Genomic DNA, 23,323 nt, shown 5'->3' with positions numbered 1-23,323 from the left:
GCCAGCCACTGCCCAGCGCCTGCCATTCAGTGGTGCATTGTGCCCAAACTTGCAGCTACCCAAGTGCCACTGTGGGTCAAAGCTCACAGTTGGATGGGAGTTGGATGGCAGCAGTATAGTAAGATCTAGCTCAGAGGCTAATCAAGCTCAGGAAAAGCCAAGACTCAAAGCCCCAACAGCCTGAATCTGCAGTGCTGGGAAACCTAGCTAGACCCAACTAGCTGCCCACACACTCGTCTGCCCAACCACACAGAATCCTTTGCCTTTGGTGAAGTCTTGCAAAGTTACAATATTGAGAGTTTACAGCTTTCCTGATACAGCAACACTTCTCATAGAAACAGACAGGCCCTCTGGGAACCCAAAGGCAGGGGGGTACGATGCCTTCAAAGGAGGTGTGGGGAACACTGCCCCTGGGGACAGGTGATGGTTGTGACAGTCTAGGGCCAGGGCCGTCCTTACCCAAGCCAGCCCCCTCTGCCCCTCCCCACCACAGAGGCCTTGGGCCAGCCCCACTCACCCCTGCAGACGCTTGGGGCCCCCCACACCATCCCACGGGGGGGCTGCGTAGGGCCCCAGAATAGGTAGGGACAGCCCTGACTAACCTACAGGTGGCATCTCTCATTCTCTTCTGTTGAGGCTATTCCACTGTGTATAAATACATAGACAATCACTGGGACAGAGAGAGTGAGCAAGAATGACTCTATAGTCTGGTGGTTAGGGCTCCGATCTGGGAGGTGTGACACCCAAGTTAACGTTTTTGTTCCAATGACTATTTATACACAGTGGAACAGTTTCCACAGGAAAGATTGAGCCCCACATCAGAACATCTCATAGCTCCATTGTTAGGGCACTCTCCTGCAGTGTGGAAGATCCAAATTCAATCCCTGCTCCACATCAGGCAGAGGGAGGAATTGAACTTGGGGGTCTCATACCTCAGGCCGGTCCCCTAATGACTGGCCTGCAGCTTATAAGGGAGACACTGCCACCCCCAGGGCCAGCTTTAGGCCAATCCCCCCGAATCGGGCCCCGCGCCAGTGGTGAGCTGGAGCCTGTTCCCAAGCTCCAACAGCTGTCTGCCCCGCCCCTGCCCCAGCTCATCTCCCCCTCCCCCGCTTCCCGCAAATCAGATGTTTGCGCAGGAAGCCTGGAAACAAACAGCAGCAGGTAAGCTGAGGCGGAGGCGGGCATGAGGAGGGCTCCAGGGAGGCGCGGCACAGCCCAGTGCAACCCCGGCCCGGCCCCAGCTGAGCGGCTCCCGCCCAGCCCCAGCCCTGACTCTGGCCGGGTGACGCGGCTCCGGTGGGGGTAAGTGACATGATAAGAGATAGGGGTTGGGGGAGGGAAGGGGGGTGTTGGATAAGGCAGGGGCAGGGACAGGGACTCCGGAGACAAGGAGTGTGGGGGGTGAATGGATCGGGCAGAGGTTCTGGGTGGTGGTCAGGGGATGGGGAAGGGCGGGGGATTGGGTAGGTGTGGGAGTTTTGGGGGTCTGTCGGGGTGGTGCTGGATGGGGTCGGGGCAGTCCGGGAACAGGGAGTAGGGCAAGTTGGGTAGGGGGTGGGGTTCTGGGGGGCAGTTAGGGTGGGGGGTCTTGGGAAGCAGTGGTCAGGGGACAAGGAGCGGGGGGGGGGTTGATGGGTTGAGGTTTCTGAGGGGAGCAGGACACGGGGGTAGGGGGTTGGAGATGTACTCACTGGGCAGTTCCCTACTGGGTCTTCGGCGGTGGGTCCTTCAGTGCCGCAAAAGACCCAGAGTGCCACCGGGTGAGTCATCCCTGCTGGGGCCCCGTCGAATCGGGCCCCGCACTTCCTAAAGCCGACCCAGGCCTCCCCCTCCTCATAAAAAAAATGCTTTTGGCCAAAACTATTTGGTGAACATGTGTCAAATTCACAGTTTGAGTTTGCTGAAAATGCATTATACACAGATTTTAAATGCACAAGAAACATACAGAAGTGCAAAACACAGAGGGAGGAACTAACCCTTCAAAAAAATCAGGAGTTGCAGTTCAGGCAAATTCCCCTCGGGGCAGCCTCGAAGGAATTTTAAGGGGGGAGGGGATTAGAATCAACCTCCATGGATGCCAGGTTATACATACATGGTGATCTCCGTACTGGTGCACTCAGGTCCTTTCCCCTTGGATGCCTGCAGGAGCCAGCGCAGCAGAATCGTGTCCTCCGGGACCTGGAAGCGGAAGAGTTTGGCGTTCCCATACCAGCTGTAGAAGGACAGCTTCTGGGCACTCTGAGAAAAATACTCAGAGATGTACAGGAGGTCTGGAAGGGAGAGAGTAGAGGTTAGGGAGCCTACATGTAGGTCCTATCCACAGGGATGTGTGGGCATTCTAGTGTCGCTGGAAAAACCCCCGTTACTTCACCGACTTCTCACACAGGACCCTGTGCTCTCACCTCCTGACACAATCCAGTCAGTTACCTATGTGCCACCTTAGCCCTGCTCCTGTGAGAGGGACAGTCAACACCGTCAGCATTAACCAGACACAGATGCCAATCTCACTACTCCCGTCACACTGCAAGATCATACTCTCATGCAGGCCAAGCCTTCAGTAGCCAGGATATGCCAGAGGAGGAGGAAACTCAAGTTTCTCTTGCCCAGTAACTAGGGGACAAAGCACCCAAGTGGGGTGAAAAGTTCAGTCCTAACCAAAATTTATAGGATGCAACAGCCAGGAGGCTATTGTAGGTACAGAGCACTTAGGCCTGGTCTACACTATGCATTTACATCGAATTTAGCAGCGTTAAACCGAATTAACCCTGCACCCGTCCACACAATGAAGCCCTTTATTTCGATATAAAGGGCTCTTAATATCAATATCTGTACTCCTCCCCGACGAGGGGAGTAGTGATCAAATCAGTATTACTATTTCGGATTAGGGTTAGTGTGGCCGCAATTCGACGGTATTGGCCTCCAGGAGCTATCCCACAGTACACCATTGTGACCGCTCTGGAAAGCAATCTGAACTCAGGAGGACACTGCCATGGTAGCCCAGGAGGGGTGTGGGAGGAGGGAAGCAACGGGTGGGGTTGTTGCAGGGGCACACCCTAGAATGGCATGCAGCTCATCATTTCTGTGCGATATCTGGGGCTCTGACATGGAGCAGCTGTGCTCTCTGGCTCTCTAGCAGACTTGCCCCATATTCTAGGCAGGACTGACTCTATTTTTAGACAAAACATAAAGAAGGGAATGACCTGAGGAGTCATTCCCATTTTTGTCCATGTGCCTCTGGCCGACCTCAGCGAGGCCAGTCAGGAGCACCCATGACAGCAGTAGATGATAACTGTCATCGCCAATTTCCAATTGCAGATAGTGATATAGGGCTGGTAACCATCTCTGCTACCTTGCAAAGCCAAATGAATGCTGCTGTGTAGCACTGCAGTACCGTGTCTGTCAGCAGCATCCAGTACACATACGGAGACAGTGACAAAAGGCTAAACAGGCTCCATGGTTGCTGTGCTATGGCGTCTGCCCGGGCAATCCAGGGAAAAAGGATGCAAAATGATTGTCTGCCATTTCTTTCACGGAGGAAGGATTGAGTGATATTTACCCAGAATCACCCACGATACTGTTTTGGCCTCATCATGCATTCAGATCTCAACCCAGAATTCCAATAGGCGGGGGAGACTGCGGGAACTATGGGATAGCTACCCACAGTGCAATGCTCTGGAAATCGACGCTAGCCTCGGTACATAGACGCACACCGCCGAATTAATGTGCTTAGTGTGGCCACGTGCACTCGACTTTATACAATCTGTTTTTAAATACCAGTTTCTATAAAATCGGAATAATCCCGTAGTGTAGACATACCCTTATGGTACATCTACACTGCTATAAGAGACCTGCAGGATGGCTGCAGCTGGCTTGGCTCAGCTGGCTCGAGCTGCAGGTCTATAAAACTGCAGTGTAGACATACGGGTTTGGGATCGAGCCCAGGCTCTGAGACCCTGCCAGGAGAGTGGATCTCATAACCCAGGCTCCAGCCCAAGCCTGAATGTCTATGCTGCAATTTCATAGACCTGTGAGGCTGAGTCACCTGACCTGGGCTCTGAGACTGGATGCCAAGGGTTTCTCATTGCAATCTAGACATACCCTACATGACTGGTGCTGGGAAGAGAGCATGGAGGCAGAGAATTAGCAGATGGTGCTCCGGTTTCTGCCCATGTGCATTGGAACAAGTGGCCCAGGGCCATTCTAAGCCTGCAGGGTGTACAGGCTTCCTAACATTCAGCAGTGTTCTGAGGAGAGGGGAGAAGAAGGCACTTCTACACTCTCCTCCCAAATTCCATTACTACTTCTTTCTACCCACAAACTCCTTGGCACCAGGGGAAGATGGCCCCTTTGAAACCAATTTCACGTCTATTGGGAAAGAAGCAGAGCAGTGGGTGCTGTTTAACCTGTGCTGTCAAGTAATTCAAAAGTCTCTGGCAGCTTCATAAAGGGCCTGCTTAGAGCAGAACATATGCTGGGCTGGTCCCCAGGTAGCGTTTGCAGCCCAGGGCCTGAGAAACAAGGGGAGCCTATTGCCAACAGGAAACATGATTGATACCTCAAAACAGGAAAGGGCCTGGCCTGCACTCAAGGCACTGCAATTTAACAGGGTAATCATGGGTTTAATTTCTTGGCACATAGGTCCAGTTTTTCACTTAGCAACTCAGGCTTTCAGTTTCCTAGTGCAGACAGAGCTCCCTGGTCTGCAGAAAAACAGCTTGAGAGTGTAAATTAAGAGAGGAGAACTGCTCTCACTTGATTCAATGGGGTGATAACTCTTAAGCCCAAGGAGAACCACTCCAATAATATTCTTTAATATCTCATACTCAGTTAATGCTTTTATCCAGGAGGATCAGGTGTAGGGAACAGCTGGTAGTGGTTCTGTCGGACCCTGGGGGCACTGTGTTCATGTGGGGTAGACAGCAGATCTACAAACTTCTATTTCTGGCTCTGCTACTGACCTGCAGGGTGACCATGCACCAGTCACTGCACCTCTCTGTGCCCAATTTCCCCATCTGTACAATGGGATCATGATGCTTACATTCATTGTGAAGCACTTTCAGATGATAAGTGCTATACCAGAGCTAGGTAAATTATATTTGCATCTCAGGATTATTGGATTTGTTCTGGGGAACTTGTGGGGGGTCTCTTTACTGATCATGTTGATTTAAGATTGCCAAGGGCAAGCATGGGACAGGCACCTTTGGAGTTTACAAACACACAAGAAAGTCGATAGCTACTGGAGAGCAACAGCAGCTCTTCCGCTTCTCCCCAGCCCTGCTTTGACCCCAGCCAACAGATCTCAAAGTTGCTGGGAGCATCATCAAAGAGCAGCCTCAGGTGATGTAGGGGGTCAGGATGACTCAGACTTGTTTTTCTTTACCTGCCCTTTAGAAAAATAAACTAGGCTGTGAGTTCTTGTCCTTTCTCTTTTCCTGTCGCACTCCTCCCTGCCCAGGACTGCTCCACCTGCCCTACTGTCATGCTGCTCCCCCTTCTTCCAGGAACTCCACTGGGGGCTTTTGAGATTAGCTAGTAGATCATTACACTTTATAAATTAAACAAACATTTAAAGTAGCCAGTTTGGGGGAAGAATAGATAGACAGGGATATGGAGAGATGGAAGAGCCACACAGGTGTCTGCAGCAGTTTAATGAACTTGAAAAATACTTCAGCTAAATCTGCACAAATAGTGTGTAGACAAGGCCTTTGCCATTTCTTAGATCATCTCCATCCTCCCTAAGGATAGCCAAAGGCACCAAAATAATTCCTTGACCTCCTTGGGGCAATTTGGCTTTGAACAGGTTAATGATCGAGATCTACTGGATAGGTGCTAAGTACAGCTATTAGTGAAGTGCAGGGGGATTGAGCAGAGCCAGACAGCAGCTGGGAGCAGAGCAGTGGGTGCAGGCCAGCACCATAGAATCATAGACGATTAGGGTTGGAAGGGACCTCAGGAGGTCATCTAGTCCAACTCCTTGCTCAAAGCAGCACCAACCCCAACTAAATCATCCAGAGGTTGGATCTGACAGAACCTGAGCAGGGAACAGCCTTTCTGCAGTTTTAATGTCAGGCTCTGCTCCACACAGCAGCTGGGAGCAATGTCAATCAGTCTACACCTGGCTTATTCGGTCAGCTTCATTTGGTAAACTGGTGCAAACCCCTGCCCAGTGAACCAGTTTTCAATACAATTGTAGATAATCCAGTGTAACCTGTGTGTGTAGACAAACATCACAGCTGGCTTCCCTTTCACATGATCTTTTAGAGGAGCATTCCAAGAACCCAGCTGTCTGTGCTGGATATTGTACAAACACAGGGCTGGTCCACGCTATGGGGGGAAATCAATCTTAGATACGCAACTTCAGCTACGTGAATAACGTAGCTAAAGTCGCAAAGAATCCTGTGGCACCTTATAGACTAACAGACGTTTTGGAGCATGTGCTTTCGTGGGTGAATACCCACTTCTTCAGATGCATGTGGTGGAAATATCCAGGGGCAGGTATATATATGCTAGCAAGGAAGCTAGAGATAACGAGGTCAGTTCAATCAGGGAGGATGAGGCCCTGTTCTAGTAGTTGAGGTGTGAAAACGAAGAGAGGAGAAACTGGTAGCTGAAGTCGAATATCTAAGATCGGATTACTCACCCGTCCTCACCGCGCGGGATCAATGTTCGCGGCTCTCCCTGTCAATTCCGCAACTCCGTTGGGGTTGATGGAGTTCCGGAATCGATATAAGCGCGCTCGGCGATCGATATATCGCATCTAGATGAGACGCGATATATCGATCCCCGAGCAATCGATTTTAACCCGCCGATACGGCAGGTAGTCTGGACGTAGCCACAGTAAGGGACAATCCCTGCCCCCAAAGAACTCACACTCCAGGTCAGTCATAAGATGCATGGGGATGAAATAAGGCATGGGGAAGGACAGAATAACCATAGTAGAAGCGTGTTCTCCTGTAGTCTAGCTATTTGCACAGAGCAGTTCAGCACCTGCCTAGCTACATCCAGAGGACAGGTCAGGCCAATGGGATTTAAAGGGAGATGCAGAGAAAAGAGATGAATTGAGATAAACCACCGTGAGCAGAAATACACTGTACACAGGGTGAGCTGGGCATGGAAGCAGTTGCAAAGAATGACAAATTCCCAGGCAGGTGACAGCAATCCCCTACCCATGAGTGAGTGAGAGGGTGATGCCAGGGGCAGCTCCCCACACCAGTTACAGCTCATCAGCTATTAGCGAGATGGCATTCGCTTGGCTCAGGTACAGTTCAGCTATATGATTACAACCCTGCGTGTGTTACCTAAGTTCCCCTAAAAACCAACCCAGGGTCACACGTGTATTAGTTTTATTACAATACCGCTGTTAGGTCAGAAAGAAAAGAGATGGAGCTTATTCATACACGCACACATTCACTGCATTCATACCCCCATGCACCCACACACTTACACAGGCAGAGAGTTACCGGAGACAGCATGGAGGCCAAGAAGCCAAAGCATAGTAGATCTGGTGTGTCTGTCTGCGGTCACGAATCCAGGCTGCTGAGAGAGTCAAGAAACAGGGGCTTGTGTGCATGCCTTCTTCCTCTTATTTTGGAACTGGGCGGCTCCTGTCACGTACACTGAGTTTCCTTTCTGTGTCTGTCTCCGAGAAGCATTCCCAGACCAGTTCCTTTCATGCATACCAAGTTCTTCTTTTCTCTACAGTACTTCATAACTGCCTTCTCAGGGCAGATTATATCAGACACACCTGGCTCCTCTCTCCTTGCAGTTCCTCTCTGCCCAGTCCCACATACACTCCCTTGTTCACACTCCCTCATTCACACTCTCTCTGAGGGAAGGGATATTACGAAGCTTGGAAGTTCATACAAGTGGCAACCTGAAAAGGCCACAGAGCTTGCAAAGGTTACAAAACTTAAAAGGCTATGCTAACAATAACTGAAGTTACAAAGTCTGCAAAAAGGTTGCAGAACTTAATGATACACGTTACAGATCTTACAATTGCATTTGAGCAGAGGCTTTACATAGCAGCGTGGTTGTAAAATTTGTATCTGTGTCCCATCTGCAATCCACAAACATGGCCCACAGATATAAAGCGAGTATCTGCAGATTTGCAGGGCTCTAAGTATGATAGGTTGTCTCGCTTTCTAAAATAAGGGAAAACCCACTTTCTTTGCTCATGCCTTCAGCTGGGCTGGCTTCCTCATGACATCATCCTTGAGAATGGGACATCCCTGCTGGGAAAGTTTGTTCATTTGGCCCTTAGAAATTCCCCGTTGCATCTCAGCTCAGAGCCTGATTTCTAGCTGTGCATTGGAGGTCTAATGGGCTCTGTCCACTCACCCACCAGAAGTGCACTGTGCCAGGGGAGGAAGCGTGGCAGCTTAAGAGTGGGGTTGGTTAACCCACCAAACAGCATGCCAGATGAGGGTGGGGCTAGAGCACAGCTGTACCGAGAGCTGGCTCCCAGCGCTCATCAGCAACTTGAACAAACACTGCAAACAATGAGGGAGTAGCCAGGGAAGCCCGAAAGGTAATTAATAACCAAGGCCAAACATAAACCTTAAAGAAGCAGCTTCCTTAAAACAGCCTGTGTCAGCAATGACTGCAAATACTGTTGTTGCACTCAAGGCAGTCAGCCCACAACGGGCTCTCCAGGGCAGCGGAGACTCTGCTATACAGTACCACAGCCATAGGAGTTGTTAGAGTCTCGGAGAGAGCACAAAGGCCATACAAACTCCACTAGGTAACCAATGGCAGCTCAATGCAGAACACAGCAGACAGCAAAGACTGTTGGGTGGGTCTGAAAAGAGGGTTCAAATCATGTGTCAATTATCTCCTTACTTCCAAAGGCTGAGTAGTGGGATCCCCCAAAAAATCTTGGGGCATGGACCGTGTCTTTGTTCTGTGTACAGCACCTATAGCACAGTGGGGCCCTGGTCTTAGACCACAAATACAAATAAACAATCTATTTATGAGCACCTTAACCCCAAATTACTTAAATGGATACTTTCAACTTAAATTGAATGCTTACCCTGTGTTACAGTGGTGCCCAGAATGCAATGCTGACCATAAGGTGGCCCAGACCATTACCTAGCAAGCTGCCTATAACCCACTTAAAAACCAGGAAGTGTTGTGTTTGTTTCCTTTGTGCATGTGCCTATCACCAGTGCTATCGGCTTCCTTGTAAACACACACACCCCATTTTTGTGGGTCCTTATTTTGTAAGATAGGAAAACATGATTGAAATCACAGTCATTGGCAGAGGGACCCCTGGCAGGAGCAGTACTGGAACAACCATGATTAAGTCATGTTTTGACTGACTACATTTCAAGTTGATGATGTTTTGTACACACTTAAAACTGAAGATTCACTTTACATGGAAAGAAGCTGAAGCACTTCACAGAGAGAAAACAAAGGAGACTCCACGAGCTGACACCATTACTGGACTTATCTACACTAGGTTAAACACCACAACTCTTAAAGCATAGGCAATCCTACTGACAGAATATCTCATGGACAAGCCCAGGGACAAATTCAACCCAGACAGATAGTCACAAACATCAGAACAATTTGTTTTTCCTCAGATCCAAGATTGGAAGGAAGTGGTCCTATTTCAATTGACCCTCTCTGGACATGGCCATGTTATAACCTGCTGCCCTCTGCATCCTAAACCAGGGCAGAGTCACTGCCTTCTGGACACTGTTGAGGGCAAGACACCTTCAGGCAATGTGAAAATTAGAACAATGTGGATGGCAGGGACAAGGGAACCTGAGGCATTAACATGATCAGGCATGAACTAACCCGCTGCAGAGAATGACAAGACTCAGTTCTGCCCTGTTTGTCACCACCAGTCCTGTTCACTCCAAGGGCAAAGTGCTACAGAGGGAGTAACTAGAACAACTGTTAATAAGGGCTAGACTCTATAGTCGAAGAAACTTTTGTAACCTTTTATCTATAAGAATCAGTCCTGCCACTTTCAAGCTTAGTTTCTAATTATGTTTATTTTACTCAGTTTTGAGCTGCCTTTATTACAAGCAACAGCACAGTGCTGTTTGCTTTCCATTGCTCTGTAATGGAGTCAGAGACTATCCCCATCTGCCCTTTCAGCTAGGACTCACAGCTCTGCAGGAGTTAAAACACAAATATTTGAACAAAGAGCCATGCTAAGGGATGGTAGCCACAAGACAGGCGTGGGTTGATTACTCCAGCAAATGCCATGCTGGGAGGGTTGGCAGCCCCAGGACAGAACTTTCACAGCATCACTGACATGCCTCCCTAACTGATGAAGTTGAGCTGGAGAACGGCCTCTGGCAGTAGGGAAGGTGTGCGTAATCCAACTCAGCGTGGGTGGGGAAGGATCTTGTACTGAAACCTGGCCTCTAGGAAAGGAAGTATGTGGTCTCAGCAGGATGCATGCTTCTCCCAAACAGCACCAGAATGCAGTCCCAGGATGCAGGCCAGCTGGGGGGTGTGATAGCCCACCTGGAGGGAACTTCCAAGTAGAATGTGTGCAGGGAAGCACCTCAGATGTGGCCTGGGAACAACTCACCATGATCTTTTGGATAATCCTCTTCTGAGGCTTCTCAGATAAGCCAATTTGTAGCCAGGATAGGGCAAAAAAGACAATTTTGAAAAAGTTTTCAAAATGGTATTCCACATTTTTAGAACAGCTTGTCCACTAACCAGGAGTGTGTGGAAAGTCTCTTAAGTGATCTTGGTGCAAAGGGGACTTGCCTTTTTAGACACATCCAGCTCCTTGACCCTCAGTGTGAGTCTTCTTCCCCACTGCTTAAATGCCCCTTACGCAGGCTGAGCAAAAAAATTTCCTAAAATCTTGTTAATTCCATTTCACTGATGAACTCACACATAGAACCAGTGATCAGTGAGGAAGTCAGAAGCAAGGTCTGTTGTACCAAACCTCTGTTGGCCCACTTCCAGCCCTTGCAAACACCACAAGGCACCAGAGAATGACTCACTGACCATGGAATTTGATTATGCTAATCAGAGTCTCAGCTGATATGGCATATGGACTGAATGCTCTTAACTTTAATCCACTTTGTGTCTCAAATATCCTGGGACCAACAGGCCTACAACTAACACTGCAAACAACTTTCCTAGATAGCCATTTCCCACTGATTCTGACAAGTCTTCCCAGTGCCTACACAGATAGGGAGGAAGCAGTGTTGAGAATCAGAATGAAATCTTACACACAGAGACAGAATTCTGCAGCTTTGAAACTATGCCATATATAAACATTCAGAGAGCTTCTGGCAGGGCTAATTAATATTGATTATAGATTGAATGGCCTTTCCAGGCAGTAAATTCAGTCTAATATATTTAATGCAGGCAGCAGAATTTGACAGGTGAAGAATTTGCCGGCACATGCAAGAGATGGAAAGAGATCATAATTTGATGTGCTCACAGATGCAACTACTAAATGAGAGTGAGGCAGGCTGCACAAGCCAATTGCCATCACCGAATTCCAACAATGCTCACAGCATTGGTACAGAAGTGTCTGGCTGTGATAATTCCGCAGGGACAGGGGTTCAGAAATCTCACCCTCTTCCAGGAAGGATGACACATAGTTAGCATATGGGACTCTAAGTCAGGAGAACCCACATACACAACTAACAGGAGCTCAGCCAACGCAGCGTACTCAGCTCCTCACAAGCATCTCTCCAGTGATGACGTGAATAATCGCCATAATTTAAAGGGCTGAAATTAGGAGCCACCTCCAACACTCAATTTCTATAGGGTCAGCCAGTTGGAGCACGGAAAGACAGAAGGAAAGAGGACAGACACTGTGCACAAACTGCTAAGCCCCCTCAGCCAGCTCAGAACCCAGAGCAAAGTGGCTCCTGGATTCTCACTGCACAGCAGATCAACAAGCTCTAGATCAGGGGTAGGCAACCCATGGCACAGTTGCCAAAGGCGGCAAACAAGCTGATTTTCAGTGGCACTCACACTGCCCGGGTCCTGGTCACTGGTCCAGGGGGCTCCGCATTTTAATTTAATTTTAAATGAAGCTTCTTAAACCTTTTGAAAACCTTGTTTACTTTACATACAACAATAGTTTAGTTATAGACTTCTAGAAAGAGACCTTCTAAAAACATTAAAATGTATTACTGGCACACAAAACCTTAACTTAGAGTGAATAAATGAAGACTCAGCACAGCACTTCTGAAAGGTTGCCCACCCCTGCTCTAGGGATACCGCCCAGCTGCCCTGTTTCCAGGCTTAGGCTGCTAGCAGCATGAGAGAGGCTGACTCCCCTCCTCCAGCCATGGAGCAAGGAGACGCAGGCACCGCTAAGGGAGTATTGCGGCTATTTCCCTCCGCCCCACCCCCAGGGCATTAGTCCAGGCCGTCAGCACCGCTTCTTCACAGCCTGGCCCGCTTCCTGCATCCTCCGCCTGCACCGTCTTTCGCGAAGCAGGAAGAGCGCCAAGGAGCGCGGCGGCCGGGCTCCGGGACGCTCCCGGGCCCACACCGGCGGGCCTGGCGCACGGGCTCCCCTCCCCGGGGCTGCTCGCGTAGGTGCCGAGCACCCGGCCCCCTCAGCGCGGCGCCGCACCGAATTCCCAGGACAGGTCTCCGGAGACCGCAGGAGCCCGGGAGAGCTCCCCGGTGCCCAGCGCCCGTTGAGGGCAGCTACCCGGGCTGTGCCCGCCCCTGCTGTGCGCCTGTGGCGGGGGCCGCGGAGCCGGGCAAGGCAGCAGGGGGCGCCGGGCTCTGCCTCACACGGCGAGGCCCTGCCGGGCGGGGGGTCTCAGCTCCGCCCCGATCACTCACCGCCGGGCGGGCCGCTGCGGGCGGCGGGGAGCGAGAGAAGCTGCAGCAGCCGCAGGAGGAGGAGCCCGAGCGCTGGGGCCGCTGCCCGCACCATGGCACCGGCTGCGCTATCCTGGCATCGCCGCCCGGGGCAGCGGACTCCTCCCGCCGCGGGACCTCATCGCCGCCCCTGCGGCTCCCTGGCCGCCGAGTCCCGCCCTGGAGGCTTCCGCGGCTTGGCAAGACCGGCCCCGCCTCAGCCCGGCCGGGGCGGGGCGCCTCCTCTAGCCCTGGCGGGGGGAGCGGAACGACGCCCCCCAGGCGCCCTTAGCGTGGAGTGACCCCTTACGCCCTAGAGCCCTTAGTGTGACACCCCCCCGAGACCTCCCTCGAGCCCCTTGGAGTCACCCCGCAGACACCTCCCACTCTGGAGTCACCCCCTAGCCCCAAGAGTTCCCTGTATAGCCCGGCTCCAGAGACCCTCACCCCACAGTGACCCATCCCCCGACAGTTCCCTGGGGTGCACCCCATAACCCTGAAGAGGCCACTGGACCTGGGGGTGGGACTCTGGTAATTACTGCTGGGGCTCTATGCTGATGTGAAATAGGTAGAGCAATTTTGTAGCGTAGACCTGCCTCTCATTCAGAATTAGAGCAGCCTTCATTTGATCTATTTTAATTCACCATTAAGCTGAAAGACTGCTTTAATTCTGATTGAGAATGTCCACAGAGAGGTTTATTGCTGCTCAAATTCACACCTTTAATTAATTCAAAGATTAATTTTCTAGTCTCCCTGTGTAGACAAGCCCTTAAAATATAGGCACACAAGTGGGGCTGATGGAAACCACAGTGGTGCTGCTAGAACAATGCAAGAGCATATATGTGATCTGGGAGGCAGAGCTATCTCCAGACCTGCTGCAGTTCTGGCCAGAATTGATTTTCATTTAAATGAAAGTGATTTAAATCACCAGTATTAATCATGATTTACCTCAGCAAGCAAGAAAACCTCATTTAACTAATAATTCTGTTTTGCATTTGTACATTTTAGTTATTTTCCTAAAGAAAGATTATCAACAAATGAGAATCAACCTATAACATGTTAATTTGCAACTAAATATAGCCTTTATACTAAATTTGGTGCTTATTTTTGCTAACCAGAAGAATACACTGTATCAGTACACTTTTAAGCAATTTACATTTCTATGTTAAAAAATGTTGAATGATATATTTCTTATTTACTCTAGATTATGTTAAATTTTTTACTTGTGTTTTGTGCCAAGCTCTGGATAGAAATTCACATTCACTTAAAAAGCACAAAAACAGCATTATTTTTTAAAAATTTAAATACAAGTACTTTAAATTTCATGGAAAGAAGAAAAAGTATATCAAAGTATGTTTTGCATTTAAAACTTATTTATTAAAGAAACGATTGCTCTATAGCATTAGTGAATTTAAATTATTTCTGGACACCATGTCTTTAAAGATTTTTACAGTAGTCAAGCTCATCCTCCCACACCTCATTTTTATTCATAGATTGAAAGAGAAAAGTGGCTGTCTTGCTTTTTCAACTCAATGGTTTTCTCACTGTTGAATGAATTAGTCATTGAACTGAATAAATTGAAGTGAAGAAAATATTCTCTGCGTCTGGAGAATCATAGAATATCAGGGTTGGAAGGGACCTCAGGAGGTCATCTAGTCCAACTCCCTGCTCAAAGCAGGACCAATTCCCAACTAAATTATCCCAGCCAGGGCTTTGTCAAGCCTGACCTTAAAAACCTCTAAGGAAGGATATTCCACCACCTCCCTAGGTAACCCATTCCAGTGCTTCACCACCCTCCTAGTGAAAAAGTTTTTCCTAATATCCAACCTAAACCTCCCCCACTGCAACTTGAGACCATTACTCCTCATTCTGTCATCTGGTACCACTGAGAAGAAGAGCCTAGTGCTGTCAGAAGCTGGGTTCACTCATCAACTCTAGTTCCAGGTGCGTAGCCAGTGAGTTCCAGCAGTTTAGTGTGTTCGTTAAAACTGTGCAACAAATGTGGATTGCTTAATATTATTTTTTGTATTTAATTTAAATTGTTTTAATATATAATAATAAATTTAGGCCTTAATATAGGTTGTAATTTCAAATTTAATTTTAAGTAGATTTTTTTTTTTAATAAAAAAAATATTTACCACCCTGGGTTAGGCTTTGGGGAAATTTCTCAGGCCTACTTCCAAAAAAATCTTACAGCCATTTGTGTGGCCAGGGCTGTCAGGGCCATTAATCCAAGGCTACAGCAGTCAAATTCTGGAAAGGTTAGAGGGGGTACTGGAGAGCTCAGTTCTGCCCAGAGAAGCAGAGTAGATGACTGCTCTTGCACTTCTGAGTGTGGATCCTGCCAGAATTCATGTGAAATCACGCAGAGATTCCACCTCCCACCCCAATTTAAAAAAAAAACCAAAACCCACCATTCTTAGGTACTAATATTTGTTTGACTGGCAGAGAGCTCAGGGTATGTGTGGAAGGTGCTGGGGACAACTAGGAGAACAGTCCCAGACTTTTTTGCAGGTAGCAAGTAGAACTCACATTAAACCCCTTCTCTGCCCAAATACAGGAATTTGGGTGATGATGCTGGGGAACCTGCAGGGTGACAGTCCAGATTCACCAGTCATCATTTCTATGTAGGTTCAGTAGGGAGCCCCAGTTGTTCAATGTGGTGTGAGGGGAACTGAGGCAGTTTTACAGCCTGGAGTCCTAGGTAGTATAACCCCTCTCTGATAGGGCCAGGGAAAGGTGGGTGATTATTGGAGTGTCCCCCGCTCAGCATCAGGGGAGACTTGTGTGATTAGAGTCTGTTCCTGCTGTGATCCAGGAACTTCTTGAAGCTAACTGGCAGAGGGCACAGGGGTTGCATGGAATTTTACAGGGATTCCCTGGGTCTGTTATATGCATAATTCACTAAAAGGTGGCATATGAGATCTCAGAGCCAGTAAGGCATCAGTCATCATAACCATTGTGAAATGTAGGTAAGGATAATATGTAAGGAGCTGTGTTCCTAGGCTGGAAATTACAACCTTCAGGTCTGAGTTAAAGAAGGTCACTAGGAGATGACAAACACCTTGCTTTTTTCTGACAGGCAGGCACCACTCATCTATCTAGTTATATGACAATTTTGTAACAAATGAACAAGAAATTACAAAAATCTACAAAGAACACACAGCTGGAGGGGTCCAGTTTATGAATGAAGATCAAAGGACTGTATGATATATCTGCAGTTGCAAAAGGACACTGTTGTATCTTTAACCTAGAAAGTAAGCTGAGAGCGGGTTTGCATCTTGAATGGAAGATCACAGCCAAGCCTGAGTGTAATACGCTGGAAGGCTTTTGGGTGAGCTTTAACTCTTAGGACATTATGTCCTATTGCTTAAATTTCGGCTGTGTGTGTTATGATTTTATCGTATCCTTTGTTTCCAATATTTATGCTTGCTTTCATTTGAATCTCTGTACTTTGTTAAATAAACATAGACTTCTTTATAGAGAAAGGAAGTGTAAGTGCTGTATTAAGCAGAACCGCGTTCTGCAATGTAACTGAAAAGACAGAGTGCACTGTCCCGTTGGGAACAGAGGATGTTCTGAGAGTATCCAGTGGATCAGAGGCTAAAATCTCCAGACAGATGCTCAGAGAACTCAGATGTTGGAAAGTATCCATCCTTAATCTGTAAAGAGAGCAGGTCTGGCAGAGACCTGAAGGGCAGTGGTTGTGCTGCCAGAGGCTGGAGGTGTCAGGGACTAGACAAGAATTCCTTACTCTAAGGCAGTGGTTCTCAACCTATTTACCATTGTGGGTCACATATGTGACCCACAATGTGTTCTGTGGGCCGCATCCAATACTACCTCTATGACCCTGAGGATGTCACGTGGGCCACAGCTCTGTAGTGACTGGGCCGCAAATGGCCCGTGGCCCAGAGGTGGAGAACTACTGCTCTAAGGGCAGGTGGTAGGGATGTGCCTCACAACCTTGGGTACCCCAGGGAAGTGTCACATTTGCTGCCTCCTCCATTGTGGTTCAGTTTTAGGGAAGTACCAACAGATGTTTATTGACACTATGGAAGTTATCTGTTGTTTCCATGATGACCTTTAGTAAGAGGTGCATGCACTGTCTACTCCTCTCTCTTCTACAGCAGCTTCTCTCTCTTTAGGCCATAGTGATTAGTAGCAACCTTGTGACAATTGCAGCATAGGTATGGAGCTGCTAGGTGTTGCCCTGGGGGAATGCACCTCTTTGTTAGGTCTGCAATCATGTAGAGGGAGCAGATAGCCTTTTATCCTTAGTAATTTACATGGACAGAGCAGGGGGTGAAGTGGCAGCAGAAACACATTTAAAAGTTACCCTTTAGACTGAGCCCCTGAAATACTGGTTCTGGCTGATTACTACTAGAAGCAGGTGGTGACAGATGAGACAGCAATGAGAACACAGAATCATGTGCTCCTGATCATGTCACTTGTGCTATTGGAGCACTGTCTCCTGAGAGTTCAGAGGAGACCAAAAAGAGTATGAGGGGGAACAAGACACTGTCATGGGTGGAAGTACTAGCACCCTCGTGCCACATTGCCTCCACTGGAACCAACATGGTTGAGTGGGATGGTCAGCTATCCAGGGTATGTTCCAAGAGTTCTGCTTTGCCACATCACACACCACAGGAAAAAGTTACCTGGAAGTCATGCAAGAAATCCAAGACTATATAAAAAACTCCTGACAATAGCAATCCAACACAAAAAGTGGGGCCATCTACAACTACTCCACAACCCACAGAACACTACCTCCAGGAGAAACCTTGCCACCATTACCCACCACATGATAAATTGATGTTGTATAGTGTTCAAGTCTGCCCCTCACTGGAACTGAATTATTTGTACTCAAGGGACTGAACGTCTGCCCCACCATATAACCTGATACCATACTAACATGTGGAGAAGTAGAAGAATTCATCCACCGTCTGTGCCTCAAAAGAATTTCGCAACAATGACACCACTCACAATTACCATATACCCACTGACAATCATAAGAAAGGACAGTCATCTGACTTGACACCACAGGGTGGATGAAACCAATCTTGATCATTACATTTATTGCTTTGGGGGGAAAAAGTTGAAATCCTTAGCAAATATCACATTCACCAAAATCTCTCCACCACCAGGAGGACAGCTACATCGTCCCTGAAATCTAGCTACCAGATAGTGATCAAACCAGCAGAGAAAGGTGGTGTCATTGTAGTCCTTAACAATGCAGGCTATGTCAAGGCCAACAACAACTCTACGACACCTATAAAGAACTCCAAGACTCCACAACACAATTTACCCAGGAATTTAAGATAATAAAATCCTTCCCCAAACAACTCGAAGAGAAACTCATCCCTCACAAACTCACCCCAGGGATCTTCTACACCAGTGGGTCAAGCTTTTTTAATGGCGACCCCTTTCACATCACAAGCCTCTGAGTGTGACCCCCCCCTAATAAATTAAACACACTTTTAAATATATTTAACACCATTATAAATGCTGGAAGTAAATGGGGTTTGAGGTGGAGGTTGACAGCTCACAACCCCCCATGTAATGACCTCATGACCCCCTGAGGGACCCTGACCCCCAGTTTGAGAACCCCTGTTCTACACACTTCCGAAGATACACAAACAAGGGAACCCAGGCAGACTTATCATATCTGGCCATGCCACTCTTACTGAAGGAATATTGGGACTCCTAGAACCATCCTCAAACCACTCACCACACCAAGGGCCAGTTTCCGCCAAGATAACTCACAGGTGCCGACCTTCCAAAGTGTCGGTGGGTGCTTAACCCCTGGCTCTGCCCCAGGCCCTACCCCCACTCCACTCCACTCCTTCTTCCAAGGCCCTGCCTCTTCCTGCCCACTTCCCCCACCTCTTCCTGCCCCACTTCACCCCTTCCTCCAAGGCCCTACCCCACCTCTTCCCACCCAGTTCTTCCCCCTCTCCAGAGCGTGCCACATCCTCACTCCTCCCCCCTCCCTCCCAGCCTCCTGCACACTGCAAAACAGCTGATTGTGGTGGATGGGAGGCACAGGGAGGGAGGTGGAAGCCCTGATCCATGGGGCCCACCGATGTGCGGGATGCGCTAGGAGGCGCTGATAGGGGGGCTGCCGGTAGGTGCTCAGCACCCACCATTTTTTCCCCAGGGGTGCTCCAGCCCCGGAGCACTCATGAAATCAACACCTATGACACAACCAACTTCCTCAACAATCTCCACAACATTAACCTCCCCCTCAGAACACCATTCATGCCACCATGGATGTTACTTCCCCATACAACAACATCCCTCACAATGACAGCATAGCTGCCTGCCTCAAATATTTACAGGACAATGGGCAACACTCAGATAGCCACACCAAACACATCACCAGTCTCATTCATTTTATCCTCACCCATAACAATTTTACTTTAACACCACACTTTTGTTTCCCATGGTTTGCACAGTCATGGGTACTAGAATGGCTCACCAATATGCCAACATCTTCCTGGGCCACCTGGAAGAAGAATGTCTAGACAAATGCATAACAAAACCCAACAACGATATTTGCATCCTCTGGATATACAACAAACTAATTCATAGATTTCCACTGCAACTTCAGTAATTACCACCTGTCCATTAAACTCTCTCTGGAACACTCCCACACTAGCATGAACTTCCTGGATACCATGATCAGCTTCAACAATTAAATCCTTCAGATAACTATATACACAAGAAACCCAGAGATCATCATGCCTGTCTTCATAGATCCAGTAACCACCTCAAATACACCAAGAAATTTGTTATCTACGGCCAGGCACTCAGATTCCACACAGTGAGCCTGGCTGTCACCTGACCAGAGGACCAATCAGAGGACAGGATATTTTCAAATCTTGAGGGAGGGAACTTGTGTGTGCTGTTAGTTTTTGGTTGTTAAGTATCAGAGGGGTAGCCGTGTTAGTCTGGATCTGTAAAAGCAGCAAAGAATCCTGTGGCACCTTATAGACTAACAGACGTTTTGGAGCATGAGCTTTCGTGGGTGAACACCCACCCACGAAAGCTTATGCTCCAAGGATTTCTTGCTGCTTTTTGGTTGTTGTTCACTCTGGGGGCTCAGAGGGACCAGACGTGCAACCAGGTTTCTCTCCAATCTCTCCGTTACAGGCTCTTATAAGTTCAGAATAGTGAGTACTACGTAGATAAAGCGAGTTAGGCTTATGGTTGTTTTCTTTATTTGTGAATGTGTATTTGGTTGGAAGGAGTTCAAATGTGTATTTGGCTGAAAGGAGTTCAAATTGGTATTTTGCTGAAAATATTTTAATTTGTACTTGTACACTTAGGCTGGGAGGGTATTCCCAGTGTCTATAGCTGAAAGACCCTGTACCTATTCCATTTTTTAAATTTACAAAGATAATTTTTACTGTTTTTTCTTTCTTTAATTAAAAGTTTCTTGTTTAAGAACCTGATTGTTTTTTTATTCTGGTGTGAGACCCCAGGGGACGGGGTCTGGATCCACCAGGGAATTGGTGGGGAGAAAGGAGGGAAGGGGGAGAGAGAGGTTATTTTCTCTCTGTGTTAGGATTACTTTCTCTCTCAGGGAGAGTCTGGGAGGGGGAGAGAGAAGGAGGGGGGAAGGTGAATTTTCCTCTCTGTTTTAAGATTCAAGGAGTTTAAATCACAGTGATCTTCCAGGGTAACCCAGGGAGGGGAAGCCTGGGAGAGGCAACGGTGAGGGAAAGGATTTACTTTCCTTGTGTTAAGATCCAGAGGGACTGGGTCTTGCGGGTCCCCGGGCAAGGTTTTGGGGGGACCAGAGTGTACCAGGCACTGGAATTCCTGGTTGGTGGCAGCCCTACAAGTACTAAGCTGGTAATTGAGCTTAGAGAAATTCGTGCTGGTACCCCATCTTTTGGATGGAGTGGGGGAATTATACCATGACAGCTCCAAAGGGAAGTCTGGAATATACACCCCTAACACATTCAAAACTGCCTTCACCAAACAAGGACACTCCACCAGAGTAGATGTAATCATGGAATGGGCCATCCAAATACACCAAGAGTACTTGCTATAATACAGAAATAACCCCCTCCCCTCCCGACCACACATCCTTAATTGTCACCTACCACTCCACACTGGATCCCATACAGGGTATCAAACAACTACAACCCATTCTCAGTAGGGACACCATCCTGAAAGAAATCTTTCCTGAACCCCCTTCTCTGACCTTCAGACAACCCCCAACCTCTCCAAGCTCATAATCAGAAGCAAGTTCCCCACAGACCACTTCAAAGTGGCACCAGACCCTGCCAGAACAGATGAAAAACCTGCAAACACCTCTCTGCTGGTACAGTGATCAACACTGCCCCATAAGCCACTTTCCAAGATACATCGGTACAACACATGCCTATCATAACATGTTGTATACCTCATCCAGTGCACTAAATGCCTCCAATAAAACTATGTGAATGAAGTCAGACAATTGCTATCCTTTTGAACAAACTCATACAGGAAAATAATGAGACAAAAACATCCCATCACCTGTGAGTAAACACTTTTCACAAAGTGATCACTCTATATCTGACTGATCAGTCCTCATCTTCAAATGAAACCTGCACAACACTTTCAAAAGATGAGCCTGCGATCTTAAATCCATAATTTTGGTATATACTAAAAATTATGGACTGAATAGAGACACTGGATTTATAGCTTATTAAAGCATTCTGTAAACCACCACCAAGGCCCCCCAACTGCTTTCTCACCCCACCCCCCCTTCCTCCCTATGACTGGAGGGGTGTTAATGGGCCATTTCACTTCAATGGTCCCTTGAATTATGTGTGAACTACTTATGCTACACAATCTGTTCCACCTTGTATTTAGCAGTAACATTCTGAGGGCAGGTCTACACTACAAACTTGTATCAGTGCAGCTTCACTGATGCAGCTGCACTGCTGCAGCGCTTCTGGTGAAGACATGCCCATGGAAGAGAGCACTACCATTGGTTTAATAACTCCACCTCCACAACATAGCACTGATTACACCGGGGTGGGAGGTGGGGATTAGGTCAGTATAACTACCTTTCTCAGTGGTGTGGATTTTTCACATCCCTGAGTGAGGTAGTTATAGCAAAGTATGTAGGGTAGACCTGGCCGGAGTTAGTTTCCAGAACTGAAGAAGAGCTCTGTATGAGCTCAAAAACTTGTCTCTCTTACTAAGGGCTTGTCTACACTAGCACTTTACAGCACTACAACTGTCCCGCTCAGAAGTGTCAAAAAACACCCCCCTGAGCACTGCAAGTTTCAGTGCTGTAATGTGGCAATGTAGACAGTGCTGCAGCACTGGTAGCTACGCCCTTTGTGGAGGTAGCTTTTTAGAGTGCTGGGAGAGCTCTCTCCCAGCACTGTGCCACAACTACACAAGCCACACTAAAGCGCTGCCACGTTGCCAGTGAAGACATGCCCTAACAGAAGTTGGTTCCATAAAAGATATTTCCTCCCCTACCTTGTCTCTGTGGAGTCTGGAAGGAATTTCCCCCTGCAATATGATGGGTTGTTTCCCTTTCATTCTGAGGAGTTGAGTTCATTTCTAATGCCAATATGGAAACAATATTTCAGAGTAAATACCAATCACAATATTGGTTCAGTTCCCTTCTCAATTCTCATTTGTTCGTGCCAGTTCCTAAAAACTGCAGTTTTATATTAGTAATCAGCTCATACCTTATGCTCCTGGTAGGTTTACTGGTTGCCTTCAAAGGAGTTAGGGAGGAATTTTCTAGGTGGATTTTTCTCCCTTCCGTGGAGGGAATCAACAAAACCTCCACTGCCATTGGACCTAATTGGAAATCTCAGCGGAAAGGTCAATATTGGGCAATGGAGAGTAAACTATCCTCATCCCTCCCGATGAGGGCTAAACCCTTTGGGAAGCTTGCACTGCCTTTGCCTATGTTGCTGTGCCTCTTGTGTGCACAGAAGTCAGTGTAAAGCAACCAAAACCAGATGCTTTGATAGCTACCTCCTCTTGTGGCTCTAATAAGAATTGCCACAACTCTTTTAAAAGTTAACCAAACATGAAATTCCCTCCCTTTGAAGTTAATGGGAGTTTTCCATTGACTTCACTGGGACTAGGACTTCACCCCAAGACCAAGTGCAACACTAAACAAAAAACAGCCAACCAAATGCACCATGGAAATAGTCAGGTGTCAGGGACACCTGCAGTGATACATGTGTGCCTGGTTAGAACTGAATTGCTGCCTGGCTAACTATACAGTTTCTGCTTACAGGGATTTTTCAGGCATGTAAACAGGAGTTCAAAAACACATTTCAGGACTTAAGCTGAGCCAAGAGCCTCACTCTTGAAAGAGCATTTTTTACAAATTTTGAAATATAGCTGGAGGGAAACTAGGATTGTTTATTGAAGTTAAATTATGAAAAATAAGTAAATATACAAATAAGACAGTGACATCAGATGCCTTTGAATGGATCCTATATAGAGCTTAAATGGACTCCTCCATGGTGGCCAGTTTGCCTCC

At 47.8% G+C, this 23,323-nt stretch overlaps 1 protein-coding gene across 8 annotated transcripts in view; it reads right to left on the bottom strand.

Annotated features, from left to right (window-relative positions):
• The window catches only part of PGAP6 (post-GPI attachment to proteins 6), a 52,694-nt gene extending 39,556 nt beyond the window's left edge, over window positions 1–13,138 (bottom strand). The window contains exons 1-4 of one of the 8 annotated variants that reach the window (XM_050968189.1): window positions 12,793–12,872; window positions 10,550–10,579; window positions 7,464–7,539; window positions 2,096–2,273 (exon numbers count right to left, since the gene is read on the bottom strand). In XM_050968189.1, coding sequence (XP_050824146.1) covers window positions 2,096–2,273; window positions 7,464–7,539; window positions 10,550–10,552 — 257 coding nt within the window. In that variant the 5' untranslated portion in view covers window positions 10,553–10,579; window positions 12,793–12,872. Of the gene's footprint in view, window positions 1–2,095; window positions 2,274–7,447; window positions 7,540–10,549; window positions 10,580–12,792 lie in introns of all 8 variants that reach the window. The other 7 variants (XM_050968190.1, XM_050968195.1, XM_050968194.1 and 4 more) reach the window with 7 other exon arrangements.
• Window positions 13,139–23,323: the final 10,185 nt, after the last annotated feature.

This window comes from Gopherus flavomarginatus, chromosome 9 (assembly GCF_025201925.1).
Source record: "Gopherus flavomarginatus isolate rGopFla2 chromosome 9, rGopFla2.mat.asm, whole genome shotgun sequence".
NCBI lineage: Eukaryota > Metazoa > Chordata > Testudines > Testudinidae > Gopherus > Gopherus flavomarginatus.
Note: the sequence above shows the minus strand (reverse complement) of the source record. Positions and strands in the feature narration are given on the sequence as shown.